Source organism: Bombina bombina, chromosome 7, assembly GCF_027579735.1.
Source record: "Bombina bombina isolate aBomBom1 chromosome 7, aBomBom1.pri, whole genome shotgun sequence".
NCBI lineage: Eukaryota > Metazoa > Chordata > Amphibia > Anura > Bombinatoridae > Bombina > Bombina bombina.
Window position 1 is genome coordinate 32561439 of NC_069505.1, and position 17973 is coordinate 32579411.

The 17973-nt window shown below is 42.1% G+C and overlaps 1 protein-coding gene across 1 annotated transcript in view; it reads right to left on the minus strand.

Moving 5' to 3' along the window:
• Positions 1-1120: 1120 nt before the first annotated feature.
• LOC128665801 (dr1-associated corepressor) overlaps positions 1121-17973 on the minus strand; it is a 105736-nt gene continuing 88883 nt past the window's right edge. Inside the window, exon 7 of the mRNA XM_053720008.1 lies at positions 1121-1484. Coding sequence (XP_053575983.1) covers positions 1373-1484 — 112 coding nt within the window. The 3' untranslated portion in view covers positions 1121-1372. The remainder of the gene's footprint in view (positions 1485-17973) is intronic.

Genomic DNA, 17973 nt, shown 5'->3' on the forward strand with positions numbered 1-17973 from the left:
GTAATCACAGAGGTAAAAAATATATTAATATAACTGAGATAAGGAGCAGTCTGCAGAGGCTTAGATACAAGGTAATCACAGAGGTACAAAGTATATTAATATAACTGAGATAAGGGGCAGTCTGCAGAGGCTTAGATACAAGGTAATCACAGAGGTAAAAAATATATTAATATAACTGAGATAATGAGCAGTCTGCAGAGGCTTAGATACAAGGTAATCACAGAGGTACAAAGTATATTAATATAACTGAGATAAGGGGCAGTCTGCAGAGGCTTAGATACAAGGTAATCACAGAGGTAAAAAGTGTATTAATATAACTGAGATAATGAGCAGTCTGCAGAGGCTTAGATACAAGGTAATCACAGAGGTAAAAAGTGTATTAGCGTTGGTTATTCAGAACTTGGGAATGGTAAATAAGGGATTATCTATCTTTTTAAACAATAACATTTCTGGAGTAGACTGTACCTTTAATTCATCGTTAAGAGATCTTAACACAAAAAGCTATTTGGCTACCCTCTAAATTCAAAGGTTACATTTTAATTTATTATTCCTTACAAATGTAAAAGGAAATAAAAAATTGGTGCCACATGACATTCAAAACATAGGTAAGTCCCAGAAAAAAGGAACCCTATAAAAAAAAAAAAAAAAGTAGAGTTTTATAGCCCTGCACAGCTATCTCACACACTCATGGCATCTATCCTATCACAAGTATAGCTACTCTATTTCGTCCTCTGCTGACATTAAAGGGAAATAAAACTCAATGATGACATTTTCAAGATTAAAACTATCTGGATTTGTGCTTTTAGAAGAAAAAAAAGTATATCTATTAGGTCTTATGAAATGTTATTGGAACATATGTCCCTATAAAATTACTGACCTCATTATACACACATCTGCAATCATTGCAGCTGGAAAACAATTCAATAAGATTAGAAGAAAAAAAAAAACACATCTTATATGTCAAATTTTATACATATTGTTTACCCTCCCCCCTACAAATGGAAACATCTGATGAGGCGCCCCCGTGTGTACCTAAGAGGACTTGCACTCCGAAGCAAGAAAAAGAAAGAATGTGAAACGCACCAGGCCCTGGTAGACTCCATTTAATTCCATGACCACGTAAAAAACACAAGTTCTTTATTTGGTTTTAGAACATCCACAGCCATTTTTCTTTTTTTTTCTTTTTTAATAATAAATTTAAGAACACATTTTACCCCCCTTTTGGGCATTTCACCCTAGCTTTAAAATTGAAAATAAAACACAAAAAAAAAACAAAATAGAATCATCAAATAAGTGAAAACGGAATTTTTTTTTTCTTTTGAATTTTTTTTGTTTTTTTTTGTTTTTTTTTTTAAAGGTGTCCGTCCAGAAGCTACGAGTCATAATCGTCATCTTCATCTTTACTTGCAGCTGGCGGCAACGGTGCTGGCATGGCGGACAGGGCAGCAGCAGATTGGAAACGAAGGAGATTGGGGGGCGGAGTACTGTGGAAAGAATGAAAATATCTTAATATTAAAAGGGACATTCATTTCTCATAAAAACTGGCGTATCTAAATATATAAGTAAAATGATGACAAATACAACACTATATGGGCCATACTGACACCTAGGGATCTGCTCATCGCCAACTTCCTATGTTCCAAGGAACCACCAACAGCAGGCTTGAGGTTTGTTAATAAAAACCCAGAGTTATTATATAATAAAATATGTACTGATCTATTAACACATATATAAAAGTTAGTTACTATACCACCGCTGGTTTCACAATAAAATAAGTTATACTGTTTAAAAGCTGTTATATAAAGGGAGACCATCCATATATTTTTAATAAGGAAGAAAGGTAAGTAGCCTGCAAAATGAACCTGGAGTTAAAAGTCAAATGTATCAGGCAAAAAAAAACAAAATAAACTTGCTTTTAAAGGGAACAAAGAATCTATAGTTGCATTCACGTTTATAAGTAGTAGTTTATATTGACAAGTAAATCCGTTACTTCCAAGTGCCCTATAGCCACTATAAATTTACTCACTCTTACCCCACTTTTTGTTTTCGGCAAGGTTGATACACCAATGGGTCAGCACAAACGCCTAACGGCAATCTCGTGGCCGTATTTTCACCACCTCTTAGGCGTGTGCAATTATTTTTCTGTGCGTGGTTTTTCAGCGTCCCGTGTATCCCTAATGGGTATTTTCTCTCCTCCTGGGTGATGCGCTGTAAACGCGATTACGTTCTGGGGGAGTGGTGAAATTTCTTCAGGCTAGGGATCGCTTGTTAATCTTTGGCATCCGTTGAGAATACATTTCATCCAGAGAGCACTCTCAAAGAAAAATAGTATTCTCAAAAGTCTCAGTCTCTTACATCTACGCGTTTCAGCTGTTAACCAGCCTTTATCAAGATCTTGTGGGGTAAGAGTGAATAAATCTATAGGGCACTTGGAAGTAACGGATTTACTTCTCAATATACACTACTACATTTTAAATGTGAATAGAACTATAGATACTTTGTTCCCTTTAAAAGCAAGTTTATTTTGTTGCCTGATGCTAAAGGTTAACAAGTGATCTAAATATGTATAGTTTAGAAGGGAAAGAGGTGACATGATAGAAACCTTCAAATATATGAAGGGACTTAATAAAAACATAATTTATGTAAGAACTTACCTGATAAATTCATTTCTTTCATATTGGCAAGAGTCCATGAGCTAGTGACGTATGGGATATACAATCCTATCAGGAGGGGCAAAGTTTCCCAAACCTCAAAATGCCTATAAATACACCCCTCACCAGACCCACAATTCAGTTTAACGAATAGCCAAGTAGTGGGGTGATAAAGAAAGGAGTAAAAAGCATCAGAGGAATCTGGAAATAATTGTGCTTTATACAAAAAAAAATCATAACCACCATAAAAAAGGGTGCATCTCATGGACTCTTACCAATATGAAAGAAATTAATTTATCAGGTAAGTTCTTAGATAAATTATGTTTTCTTTCATGTAATTGGCAAGAGTCCATGAGCTAGTGACGTAGGGGATAGCAATACCCAAGATGTGGAACTCCACGCAAGAGTCACTAGAGAGGGAGGGATAAAAATAAACAACCATATGCTGAGAAATTAATCCACAACCCAAAATATAAGTTTTTCTTAAAAAGAAAAGAAAAAACTAAACAGAATTTATGCTTACCTGATAAATTACTTTCTCCAACGGTGTGTCCGGTCCACGGAGTCATCCATAACTTGTGGGAATATTCTCTTCCCCAACAGGAAATGGCAAAGAGCACAGCATATAGTCCCTCCCAGGCTCCGCCCCCCCAGTCATTCGACCGACGGTTAGGAGAAAAAAAAGGAGAAACTATAGGGTGCCGTGGTGACTGTAGTGCATAGAGAAAGAAATTTTTCAAACCTGATTAAAAAACCAGGGCGGGCCGTGGACCGGACACACCGTTGGAGAAAGTAATTTATCAGGTAAGCATAAATTCTGTTTTCTCCAACATTGGTGTGTCCGGTCCACGGCGTCATCCATAACTTGTGGGAACCAATACCAAAGCTTTAGGACACGAATGAAGGGAGGGAGCAAATCAGGTTACCTAAACAGAAGGCACCACGGCTTGCAAAACCTCTCCCAAAAATAGCCTCCGAAGAAGCAAAAGTATCAAATTTGTAGAATTTGGCAAAAGTGTGCAGAGAAGACCAAGTCGCTGCCTTACATATCTGATCAACAGAAGCCTCATTCTTAAAGGCCCATGTGGAAGCCACAGCCCTAGTAGAGTGGGCTGTGATTCGTTCAGGAGGCTGCCGTCCGGCAGTCTCATAAGCCAAACGGATGATGCTTTTCAGCCAGAAAGAAAGAGAGGTAGCAGTAGCTTTTTGTCCTCTCCTCTTACCAGAATAAACGACAAAGAAGAAGTTTGTCTGAAATCCTTTGTTGCTTCTAAATAGAACTTTAAAGCACGGACTACATCTAAATTGTGTAACAAACGTTCCTTCTTTGAAACTGGATTCGGACACAAAGAAGGAACAACTATTTCCTGGTTAATATTCTTGTTGGAAACAACTTTTGGAAGAAAACCAGGCTTGGTACGCAAAACAACCTTATCTGAATGGAACACCAGATAGGGTGGATCACACTGCAAAGCAGATAATTCGGAAACTCTTCTAGCAGAAGAAATAGCAACCAAAAACAGAACTTTCCAAGATAGTAACTTGATATCTATGGAATGTAAGGGTTCAAACAGAACCCCTTGAAGAACTGAAAGAACTAAATTTAGACTCCAGGGAGGAGTCAAGGGTCTGTAAACAGGCTTGATCCTGACCTAAGCCTGTACAAAAGCTTGTACATCTGGCACAGCTGCCAGTCGTTTGTGTAACAAGACAGATAGAGCAGAAATCTGTCCTTTTAGAGAACTCGTTGACAATCCCTTATCCAAACCTTCTTGGAGAAAGGAGAGGATCCTGGGAATTTTAATCTTACTCCATGAGAATCCCTTGGATTCACACCAACAGATATATCTTTTCCATATTGTATGGTAAATCTTTCTACTCACAGGTTTTCTGGCTTGGACCAGAGTATCTATCACTGAATCTGAAAACCCGCGCTTGGATAAAATCAAGCGTTCAATTTCCAAGCAGTCAGCTGGAGAGAAACTAGATTTGGATGTTCGAAGGGACCTTGTACTAGAAGATCCTGTCTCAAAGGTAGCTTCCATGGTGGAGCCGATGACATATTCACCAGGTCTGCATACCAAGTCCTGCGTGGCCACGCAGGAGCTATCAGAATCACAGAGGCCTTCTCCTGTTTGATCCTGGCTACAAGCCTGGGAAGGAGAGGGAACGGTGGAAACGCATAAGCTAGATTGAACGACCAAGGCGCCACTAATGCATCCACTAGAGTCGCCTTGGGATCCCTGGATCTGGACCCGTAGCAAGGAACCTTGAAGTTCTGACGAGACGCCATCAGATCCATGTCTGGAATGCCCCATAATTGAGTCAACTGGGCAAACACCTCCGGGTGAAGTTCCCACTCCCCCGGATGGAAAGTCTGACGACTCAGATAATCCGCCTCCCAGTTGTCTACTCCTGGGATGTGGATTGCAGATAGGTGGCAGGAGTGATCCTCCGCCCATTTGATGATTTTGGACACCTCTCTCATCGCCAAGGAACTCCTTGTTCCCCCCTGATGGTTGATGTAAGCAACAGTCATGTTGTCTGACTGGAATCTTATGAATCCGGCCTTCGCTAGTTGAGGCCAAGCCCGGAGAGCATTGAATATCGCTCTCAGTTCCAGAATGTTTATCGGGAGAAGAGACTCTTCCAGAGACCATAGATCCTGAGCTTTCAGGGAATCCCAGACCGCGCCCCAGCCTAATAGACTGGCGTCGGTCGTCACAATGACCCACTCTGGTCTGCGGAAACTCATTCCCTGGGACAGGTGATCCTGGGTCAACCACCAACGGAGTGAGTCTCTGGTCATCTGGTCTACTTGAATCATTGGAGACAAGTCTGTATAGTCCCCATTCCACTGCTTGAGCATGCACAGTTGTAATGGTCTTAGATGAATTCGAGCAAAAGGAACTATGTCCATTGCTGCAACCATCAACCCTACTACTTCCATGCACTGAGCTATGGAAGGCTGCAGAATAGAGTGAAGAACTTGACAAGCGTTTAGAAGCCTTGACTTTCTGACTTCTGTCAGGAAGATCTTCATTTCTAAAGAATCTATTATTGTTCCCAAGAAGGGAACTCTTGTCGACGGAGACAGGGAACTCTTTTCTACGTTCACCTTCCACCCGTGAGATCTGAGAAAGGCTAGAACAATGTCTGTATGAGCCTTTGCTTTGGAAAGAGACGCTTGGATTAGAATGTTGTCCAGATAAGGTGCCACTGCAATACCCCTTGGTCTTAAAACCGCTAGAAGGGACCCTAGCACCTTTGTGAAAATCCTTGGAGCAGTGGCTAGCCCGAATGGGAGAGCCACGAACTGGTAATGCTTGTCCAGAAAGGCGAACCTTAGGAACTGATGATGATCTTTGTGGATAGGAATATGTAGATACGCATCCTTTAAATCCACGGTAGTCATAAATTGACCCTCCTGGATTGTAGGTAAAATTGTTCGAATGGTTTCCATTTTGAACGATGGAACTCTGAGAAATTTGTTTAGAATTTTTAAATCCAGAATTGGTCTGAAAGTTCCCCCTTTTTTGGGAACTACAAACAGATTTGAGTAGAACCCCTGACCTTGTTCCACAGTTGGAACTGGGTGTATCACTCCCATCTTTAACAGGTCTTCTACACAATGTAAGAATGCCTGTCTCATTATTTGGTTTGAAGATAAGTGAGACATGTGGAACCTTCCCCTTGGGGGTAGGTCCTTGAATTCCAGAAGATAACCCTGAGAGACTATTTCTAGTGGCCAGGGATCCTGAACATCTCTTGCCCAAGCCTGAGCGAAGAGAGAGAGTCTGCCCCCTACTAGATCCGGTCCCGGATCAGGGGCTACCCCTTCATGCTGTTTTGGTAGCAGCAGCAGGCTTCTTGGCCTGTTTACCTTTGTTCCAGCCTTGCATTGGTTTCCAAGCTGGTTTAGTCTGGGAAGCGTTACCCTCTTGTCTAGAGGCTGCCGAGTTGGAAGCCGGTCCGTTCCTGAAGTTGCGAAAGGAACGAAAATTGGACTTATTCTTAGCCTTGAAAGGTTTATCTTGTGGGAGGGCATGGCCCTTTCCCCCCAGTGATGTCTGAAATAATCTTTCAATTCTGGCCCGAAAAGGGTCTTACCTTTGAAAGGGATATTAAGCAATTTTGTCTTGGAAGATACATCCGCCGACCAAGACTTTAGCCAGAGCGCTCTGCGCGCCACAATTGCAAACCCTGAATTTTTCATCGCTAACCTCGCTAACTGCAAAGCGGCATCTAAAATAAAGGAATTAGCTAACTTAAGTGCGTGAATTCTGTCCATGACTTCCTCATACGGAGTCTCCCTACTGAGCGACTTTTCCAGTTCCTCGAACCAGAACCACGCCGCTGTAGTGACAGGAATAATGCACAAAATAGGTTGAAGGAGGTAACCTTGCTGTACAAAAATCTTTTTAAGCAAACCCTCCAATTTTTTATCCATAGGATCTTTGAAAGCACAATTGTCCTCAATAGGAATGGTCGTGCATTTGGCTAGTGTAGAAACTGCCCCCTCGACCTTAGGGACTGTTTGCCATAAGTCCTTCCTGGGGTCGACCATAGGGAACAATTTCTTAAATATAGGAGGAGGGACAAAAAGGTATGCCTGGCTTCTCCCACTCCTTATTCACTATGTCCGCCACCCGTTTAGGTATCGGAAAAGCATCAGGGTGCACCGGGACCTCAAGGAACTTGACCATCTTGCACAATTTTTCTGGGATGACTAGATTGTCACAATCATCCAGAGTAGATAGCACCTCCTTAAGTAATGCGCGGAGATGCTCTAATTTAAATGTCACAACATCAGGTTCTGCCTGCTGAGAAATTCTTCCTATATCAGAAATTTCCCCATCTGACAAACCCTCCCTCACTGCCACTTCAGATTGGTGTGAGGGTATGACAGAAAAATTATCATCAGCGCCCTCCTGCTCTACAGTGTTTAAAACAGAGCATGCTGGCATTTTGGATAAAATATTTGCTATGGAGTTGTCCATTACTGCCGTCAATTGTTGCATAGGTTCAAGCATTGGCGCGCGAGAAGTACTAGGGGTCGCCTGCGCGGGCATAACTGGTATAGACACAGAAGGAGATGATGTAGAACTATGTCTACTTCCTTCATCTGAGGAATCATCCTGGGCAACTTTACTATTTGTGACAGTACTGTCCTTACTTTGTTTGGACGCTATGGCACAATTATCACACATATTTGAAGGGGGAACCACATTGGCTTCCATACATACAAAACATGATCTATCTGAATGCACAGACATGTTAAACAGGCTTAAACTGGTTAATAAAGCACAAAAATCGTTTTAAAACAAAACCGTTACTGTCTCTTTAAATGTTAAACAGGGCACACTTTATTACTGAATATGTGAAAAACTATGAAGGAATTATCCAATCTTAATGCATTCAAAGTATTGCACCCCAATTTTCAAGCTGTTAACCCTTAAAATGAGGAAACCGGAGCCGTTTACAATTTTAACCCCCTTACAGTCCCAGCCCCAGCCTTTGCTGCGACTTCACCAATCCCAGGGGGGTATACGATACCAAATGAAGCCTTCTAGGAACGTTTTCAGTGGATTCCAGACCCTCACACATGCAGCTGCATGTACTGTTCTCAAAAGTAACTGCGCAGTAATGGCGCGAAAATGTGGTTCTGCCTACTACAGAGAAAGGCCCTTCCTGACTGGGAAGGTGTCTTAACAAGTGCCTGGCGCTAAAAACGTTCCCCAATGTTATAAAAGTGTGAAATTCAACTTCAAACTGCATATAATACTTAAATAAAGCAATCGATTTAGCCCCTAAAAGTGTCTACCAGTTTATAGCCCATAATAAGCCCTTTATTCTGTTTGAGACTAAGAAAATGGCTTACCGATCCCCATGAGGGAAAATGACAGCCTTCCAGCATTACACAGTCTTGTTAGAAAAATTGCTAGTCATACCTTGAGCAGAAAAGTCTGCAAACTGTTCCCCCCAACTGAAGTTCTCTCAGCTCAACAGTCCTGTGTGGGAACAGCAATCGATTTTAGTTACTGCTGCTAAAATCATACTCCTCTTTTAAACAGAACTCTTCATCTCTTTCTGTTTCAGAGTAAATAGTACATACCAGCACTATTTTAAAATAACAAACTCTTGATAGAAGAATAAAAAACTAAAACTAAACACCACATACTCTTCACCATCTCCGTGGAGATGCTACTTGTTCAGAGCGGCAAAGAGAATGACTGGAGGGGGCGGAGCCTGGGAGGGACTATATGGACAGCTTTTGCTGTGCTCTTTGCCATTTCCTGTTGGGGAAGAGAATATTCCCACAAGTTATGGATGACGCCGTGGACCGGACACACCAATGTTGGAGAAACATCAGCAGAAGAATCAAACTGAAACAGCTGCCTGAAGAACTTTTCTACCAAAAACTGCTTCTGAAGAAGCAAATACATCAAAATGGTAGAATTAAATAAATGTATGTAAAGAGGACCAGATTGTTGCTTGCAAATTTGAAGCTTCATTCTTAAAAGCCCACAAAGTAGCGACTGATCTGGTGAAATGAGCTGTAATTCTCTGAAGTGGGGCCTAACCCGACTCCAATAAGCTTGAAGAATCAAAAGCTATAATCAACAAACCAAGGAAATAGCAGAAGTTTTTCTGACCTTTCCTAGGACCAGAAAATATAACAAATAGACTAGAAGTCTTCCTGAAATCTTAGTAGCTTCAATATAATATTTCAAAGCTCTCACCACATCCAAAGAATGTAAAGATCTTTCCAAAGAATTCTTAGGATTAAGACACAAGGAAGGAACAACAATTTCTCTACTAATGTTGTTAGAATTCATAACCTTAGGAAAAAAAATGAAAAGTCTGCAAAACCGCCTTATCCTGATTAAAAATCAGAAAAGGAGAATCACAAGAAAGAGCAGATAGCTCAGAAACTCTTCTAACGGAAGAGATGGCCAAAAGGAACAATACTTTCCAAGAAAGTAGTTAAATGTCCAAAGAATGCATAGGCTCAATATGGAGCAGCCTGTAAAGCCTTCAAAACCAAATTAAGACTCCAAGGAGGAGAGATTAATTTAATGACAGGCTTAAATACGAACTAAAGACTGTAAAAACAGTGAATATCAGGAAGTTTAGCAATCTTTCTGTGAGCAGAGATTTGTCCCTTCAAGGAACTTGCAGACAAAACCTTATAAAAACCATCCTGAAGAAACTGTAAAATTCTTGCAACGCTAAAAGAATGCCAAGAGAATTTATGAGAACACCATAAAATGTAGATCTTCCAAACTCGATAATAAATCTTTCTAGAGACATATTTACGAGCTTGTAACATAGTATTAATCACTGAGTCAGAGAAACCTCTATGACTTCACACTAAGCGTTCAATTTTCATACCTTCAAATTTAATGATTTGAGATCCTGATGGAAAAACGGACCTTGAGACAGTAGGTCCGGCCTTAACAGAAGTGGCCAATGTTGGCAACTGGACATCCGAACAAGATCCGTATACCAAAACCTGTGGGGCCATGCTGGAGCCACCAGCAACACAAACTATTGTTCCATGATGATTCTGGAAACCACTCTTGGAAGAAGAACTAGAGGCGGGAAAATATAAGCAGGTTGATAACACCAAGGAAGTGTCAGCGCACCCACTGCTTCTGCCTGAAAATGCCTGAACCTGGACAGGCATCTGGGAAGTCTCTTGTTTAGATGAGAGGCCATCAGATCTATCTGTGGAAGACCCCATATCCTGAACAATCTGAGAAAACACATCTGGATGGAGGAACCACTCCCCAGGATGTAAAGTCTGACGGCTGAGAAAATCCGCCCCCAATGTCTATAACTGGGATATGCACAGCAGAAATTAGACAGGAGCTGGATTCCGCCCAAGCAAGTATCCGAGATACTTCTTCATAGCTTGTGGACTGTGAGTCCCACCCTGCTGATTGACAAATGCCACTGTATGTGATATTGTCTGTTTGAAAATAAATGAACAGTTCTCTCTTCAACAAAGGCCAAAACTGAAGAGCTCTGAGAATAGCACGGAGATCTAAAATATTGATTGGTAATCTCGCCTCTTGAGATTTCCAAAACCCCTTGTGCTGTCAGAGATCCCCAAACAGCTCCCCAACCTGAAAGACTTGCATCTGTAGAGATCATAGCCCAGGTTAGCCGAACAAAGAAGCCCCTTGAACAAAACGCTGGTGATTTACCACCACGTCAGAGAGTGTCAAACATTGGGATTTAAGGATATTAATTGTGATATCTTAGTATAATCCCTGCACCATGGATTCAGCAAACAAAGCTGGAGAGGTCTTATGTGAGAACGGGCAAAGGGAAATGCGTCCAATGCTACAGTCATGAGACCTAAAAATTTGCCATGCACATAACCACTGAAGGGAATGACAGGCTGAAGGTGCCGACAGGCTGCAACCACTTTCAAACGCCTCTTGTCTGTTAGAGACCGAGTCATGGACACTGAATCTATCTGGAAACCTAAAAAGGTGACCCTTGTTTGAGGAATCAAGTAACTTTTTGGTAAATTGATCCTCCAACCAACAACACTAGTTGATTCGTGTGAGATTCTGCAGAACGGAAGGACTGAGCTAGTACCAAAATATTGTCCAAATAAGGAAACACCGCAATACCCTGCTCTCTGGTTCCTATAAAGCAGGGCACCAAAAACCTTTAAAAAAAATTCTTTGAGCGGTTGCTAATCCAAAAATGGAAAAGCAACGAATTGGTAACGCTTGTCTAGAAAAGAGAATCTCAGGAACTAATAATGATCTGAATGAATCTGAATATGAAGGTATACATCCTGCAATCCATTATGGACGCTGCGGAATCTGTTGGCGCTCTACAAATACCTGATAATAATGGACATAAAAGTGTCCTTGCTGAATAAAAGGCAGAACAGTCCTTAAAGTCACCATTTGAAAATTGGTACTCTTACATAACTATTCAAAATTTTCAGATCCAGAATTGGTCTGAATGAAATTTCCTTGTTTGAGACAATGAATAGAATAAAAACCCCAGACCTTGTCCCTGAAACGGAACTGGCATGACTACCCCTGAAACTCCAGGTCTGAAACACACTTCAGGAAAGCCTGAGCTTTAACTGGATTTGCTGGGATACGTGAGAGAAAAAAAAATCTTCTCACAGGAGGATTTATATAGAATCCTATCAAAACCCCTGAGAGACAATACTCTGAAATCATTGATTTGGACCGAATTATCCAAAACATTCTTGAAAAAAAAAAAAACAACATAATTTATGTAAGAACTTACCTGATAAATTCATTTCTTTCATATTGGCAAGAGTCCATGAGCTAGTGACGTATAGGATATACATTCCTACCAGGAGGGGCAATGTTTCCCAAACCTCAAAATGCCTATAAATACACCCCCCACCACACCCACAATTCAGTTTAACGAATAGTCAAGAAGTGGGGTGATAAGAAGGAGCGAAAGAATCAACAAGTTATAGGAATAATTGTGCTTTATACAAAAAAAATCATAACCACCACAAAAAAGGGTGGGTCTCATGGACTCTTGCCAATATGAAAGAAATTAATTTATCAGGTAAATTCTTAGACAAATTATGTTTTCTTTCATATAATTGGCAAGAGTCCATGAGCTAGTGACGTATGGGATAGCAAATACCCAAGATGTGGAACTCCACGCAAGAGTCACTAGAGAGGGAGGGATAAAAATAAACACAGCCAATTCAGCTGAAAAAAAGAGTCCACAACCCAAATCAAAAGTTTTAATCTTTATAATGAAAAAAACTGAAATTATAAGCAGAAGAATCAAACTGAAACAGCTGCCTGAAGAACTTTTCTACCAAAAACTGCTTCTGAAGAGAAAACATAAAAATGGTAGAATTTAGTATAAGTATGCAAAGAAGACCAAGTTGCTGCTTTGCAAATCTGATCAAATCAGAAAAACAAAATTTATGCTTACCTGATAAATTTCTCTCTTGCGGTGTATCCAGTCCACGGGTTCATCCATTACTTGGTGGGATATTCTCCTTCCCAACAGGAAGTTGCAAAAGGACACCCACTTGTGAGATATTCTCCTTCCCAACAGGAAGTTGCAAGAGGACACCCACAGCACAGCACAGTTTTCTCTTGTAAGGTGTATCCAGTCCACGGGTTCATCCATTACTTGTGGGATACCAATACCAAAGCTTTAGGACACGGATGAAGGGAGGGACAAGGCAGGAACTTAAACGGAAGGCACCACTGCCTGCAAGACCTTTCTCCCAAAAATAGCCTCCAAGGAAGCAAAAGTATCAAATTTGTAGAATTTAGAAAAAGTATGAAGCGAAGACCAAGTCGCCGCCTTACAAATCTGTTCAACAGAGGCCTCATTTTTAAAAGCCCATGAGGAAGCTACCGCTCTAGTGGAATGAGCTGTAAGTCTTTCAGGAGGCTGCTGGCCAGCAGTCTCATAAGCTAAACGGATTATGCTTCTCAGCCAAAAAGAAAGAGAAGATGCCGAAGCCTTTTGGCCTCTCCTCTGTCCAGAGTAGACAACAAACAATGCAGATGTTTGGTGAAAATCCTTAGTAGCTTGTAAATAAAACTTTAAAGCACGAACCACATCAAGATTGTGTAATAGACGTTCCTTCTTTGAAGAAGGATTAGGACACAGTGACAGAACTATAATCTCCCGATTGATATTCTTATTAGATACCACCTTAGGAAGAAATCCAGGTTTGGTACGCAACACTACCTTATCTGCATGGAAGATCAGATAAGGGGAATCACATTGTAAGGCAGATAACTCTGAAACTCTTCGAGCCGAAGAGATAGCTACCAAAAACAGAACTTTCCAAGATAAAAGCTTGATATCTATGGAATGCAGAGGTTCAAACGGAACCCCTTGAAGAACTTTAAGAACTAAATTTAAACTCCATGGCGGAGCAACAGGTTTAAACACAGGCTTGATTCTAACTAAAGCCTGACAAAACGCCTGAAACATCTGCCAGGCGCTTGTGCAGAAGAATAGACAGAGCAGAAATCTGTCCCTTTAAGGAACTAGCTGACAATCCCTTCTCCCATCCTTCTTGGAGAAAAGATAATATCCTAGGAATCCTGACTTTACTCCATGAGTAACCCTTGGATTCACACCAATGAAGATATTTACACCATATCTTATGATAGATTTTCCTTATGACAGGCTTTGGAGCCTGAATTAAGGTATCAATGACCGACTCGGAGAAACCACGTTTTGATAAAATCAAGCGTTCAATCTCCAAGCAGTCAGCCGCAGAGAAATTAGATTTGGATGTTTGAATGAACCTTGGAGTAGAAGGTCCTGCCTCAGCGGCAGAGTCCATGGTGGAAGGGATGACATGTCCACCAGATATGCATACCAAGTCCTGCGTGGCCACGCAGGTGCTATCGAAATCACCGAAGCTCTCTCCTGCTTGAACTTGGCAATCAGACGAGGGAGGAGAGGAAATGGTGGGAACACATAAGCCAGGCTGAAGGACCAGGGCACAGAGCATCTATCAGCGCTGCCTTGGGATCCCTTGACCTGGACCCGTAACAGGGAAGCTTGGCGTTCTGACGAGACTCCATGAGATCCACTTCTGGTTTGCCCCATAGTTGAATCAGCTGGGCAAATACCTCCGGATGGAGCTCCCACTCCCCCGGATGAAAAGTCTGCCGACTTAGAAAATCTGCCTCCCAGTTCTCTACTCCTGGGATATGGATAGCTGAGAGATGGCAAGAGTGAACCTCTGCCCATAGAATTATCTTTGAAACCTCCAACATTGCCAGGGGGCTTCTTGTCCCCCCCTGATGGTTGATATAGGCTACAGTCGTGATATTGTCCGACTGAAATCTGATAAACCTTACTGCAGCTAGTTGAGGCCAAGCCTGAAGAGCATTGAATATCGCTCTCAGTTCCAGAATGTTTATCTGAAGGAGGGCTTCCTCCTGAGTACATGAACCCTGAGCCTTCAGGGAGTTCCAGACAGCGCCCCAGCCCAGAAGGCTGGCATCTGTCGTCACTATAGTCCACTCTGGCCTGTGGAAACTCATTCCCCTGGAGAGAGAACCACCAGAGAAGAGAATCCATGGTCTCTTGATCCAGATTTAGCAGAGGGGACAAATCTGTGTAGTCCCCATTCCACTGGTTGAGCATGCAAAGTTGCAGTGGTCTGAGATGTAGGCGGGCAAACGGAACTATGTCCATTGCCGCTACCATTAGGCCGATTACTTCCATACACTGAGCCACTGACGGCCGAGAAGTGGAATGAAGAGCACGGCAAGAAGTTAGAAGCTTTGATAACCTGACCTCTGTCAGAAAAAAAATCATTTCTACTGAATCTATCAGTGTTCCTAGGAAGGAAACTCTTGTGAGAGGGGAGAGAGAGAACTATTTTCTTTGCTCACCTTCCACCCGTGAGACCTCAGAAAGGCCAGAACAATGTCCGTATGAGACTTGGCGATTTGAAAAGTCGACGCCTGTATCAGAATGTCGTCTAGGTAAGGAGCCACCGCTATGCCCTGTGGCCTTAGAACCGCCAGTACGGACCCTAGAACCTTCGTAAAGATTCTTGGTGCCATGGCTAACCCGAAGGGAAGAGCCACAAACTGGTAATGCCTGTCTAAGGCGGCAAACCTGAGGAACGGATGATGATCTCTGTGAATCGGAATGTGGAGATAAGCATCCTTTAAGTCCACGGTAGTCATATATTGACCCTCCTGGATCATAGGGATGATGGTTTGGATAGTCTCCATCTTGAAGGATGGGACCCTGAGAAATTTGTTTAGGATCTTGAGATCCAAGATTGGTCTTAAAGTTCCCTCTTTTTTGGGAACTATAAACAGATGTGAATAGAAGCCCTGCCCCTGTTCCTGCTTTGGAACTGGGTGGATCACTCCCATAACCAGTAGGTCTTGAACACAACATAAGAATGCCTCTGATTTACAGATAATTGTGAGAGATGAAATCTCCCCTTTGGAGAGGAAGCTTTGAAGTCCAGAAGATATCCCTGGGAAACAATCTCTAATGCCCAGGGATCCTGGACGTCTCTTGCCCAAGCCTGGGCGAGGAGAGCGCGAGAGAGAGCGCGAGAGCGAGACTGCCCCCCACTAGATCCGGTCCCGGATCGGGGGCTACTCCTTCATGCTGTCTTAGAGGCAGCCGCAGGTTTCTTGGCCTGCTTCCCCTTATTCCAAGCCTGGTTAGGTCTCCAGACTGGTTTGGACTGGGCAAAATTTCCCTCTTGTTTTGCATTAGAGGAAACTGAAGCTGCGCCACTCTTGAAGTTTCGAAAGGAACGAAAATTATTCTGTTTGGTCCTTAACTTATTGAACCTATCCTGAGGAAGGGCATGACCTTTTCTTCCAGTAATATCAGAAATGATCTCCTTCAGACCGGGCCCGAATAGGGTCTGTCCCTTGAAGGGGATGTTAAGAAGCTTAGACTTTGAAGTAACGTCTGCTGACCAGAACTTAAGCCATAGCGCCCTACGCGCCAAAATGGCAAAACCTGAATTCTTAGCAGTTAGCTTGGCTAAATGAAAAATGGCGTCAGAAATAAAGGAGTTAGCTAACTTAACAGCTTTAATCCTGTCTAGAATATCATCTAACGGGGTCTCCACCTGTAGAGCCTCCTCAAGAGACTCAAACCAAAAAGCCGCTGCAGCAGTAACTGGGGCAATGCATGCAAGAGGCTGGAGAATAAAACCTTGATGTATAAAAAATTTCTTAAGGAGACTCTCCAATTTTTTATCCATAGGATCTAGGAAAGCACAACTGTCCTCAATGGGGATAGTTATACGCTTAGCTAGGGTGGAGACTGCTCCCTCCACCTTAGGAACCGTCTGCCACGAGTCCCGTATGGTGGCATCTATGGGAAACATCTTTTTAAAAGCAGGAGGGGGAGAGAACGGCACACCTGGTCTATCCCATTCCTTAATAATAATTTCCGAAAGCCTCTTAGGGACTGGAAAAACATCGGTGTAAACAGGTACTGCAAAGTATTTGTCCATTTTACACAATTTCTCTGGAACCACAATGGGGTCACAGTCATCCAGAGTCGCTAAAACCTCCCTAAGCAATAAGCGGAGGTGTTCAAGCTTAAATTTAAACGCTGTCATTTCAGAATCAGACTAAAGCAACGCCTTCCCTGAGTCTGAAATGTCACCCACAGATAGAAGCTCACCTGCCTCGGCTTCTGAGCATTGTGAGGGTATATCGGACACAGGCAATAAAGCGTCAGAAAGCTCTGTATTAATTCTAGCCCCAGAGCTGTCTCGCTTTCCTTGTAGCCCAGGCAGTATGGAGAATACCTCTGTGAGGGTAGCATTCATAACTGCCTCCATGTCCTGTAAGGTAAAAGAATTAGACGCGCTAGATGTACTTGGCGTCACTTGAGCGGGAGTTACAGGTTCTGACACATGGGGAGAGTTAGATGGCATAATCTCCCTCTTTTCATTCAGAGAATCCCCTGGAGATAAATCTTTAAGCGCCATAATATGGTCTTTATAGTTTATAGAAATATCAGTACATTTGGTACACATTCTAAGAGGGGGTTCCACAATGGCTTCCAAACATATTGAACAAGGAGTTTCCTCTATGTCAGACATGTTTAACAGACTAGTAATGAGACAAGCAAGCTTGGAAAACACTTTAATAAAGGTGAAACAGCAATTAAACAAAAACATTACTGTGCCTTTAAGAGAAAAAAACTAGCACTTAAACTGAAAAAACAGTGAAAAATACAGTAAAATCTTTGAATTTTTTTACAGTGTGAAAAAGGGACTAAAGCAGCATTGCACCCACTTGCAAATGGATGATTAACCCCTTAGTTCCCAAACCGGATTGAAAAACGTTAAACGTTAAAAATCAATTGAGCACCATGCCACAGCTGAGGCTCCTACCTGCCCTTAAATACGATTTTGTGCAGAAATAACCCCTTTGAAATGGTTCTCAGATGCCAGCGGACTCTTCTAGGGAAGCTGGATGTCTCAGTCTGTATTAAAACTGCGCAGTTAGAGCGCTAAAATAGGCCCCTCCAACCATGTACTGGATGTCAGAGGGGCCTTAAGAAAATACTCCTAGGAGTATCTGACTAGCCATGTGGAAACTAGGCCCCAAATAAAGACTTATCTCCCTCAGAGAAAAAACGTCCTTTTATATGAAATCATGTAAACGTTTTGTCACTAAGCAATATGAATATTAACATGAGAATTTCCCTGTTATGTAAGCATGATCCCAGTCGCTGTTAAATCACTGCATCAGGCTTACCTCAAATACACAAGGCTCTGTCAGCATTTTCTAGAACTTATTCCTCTCTCTAG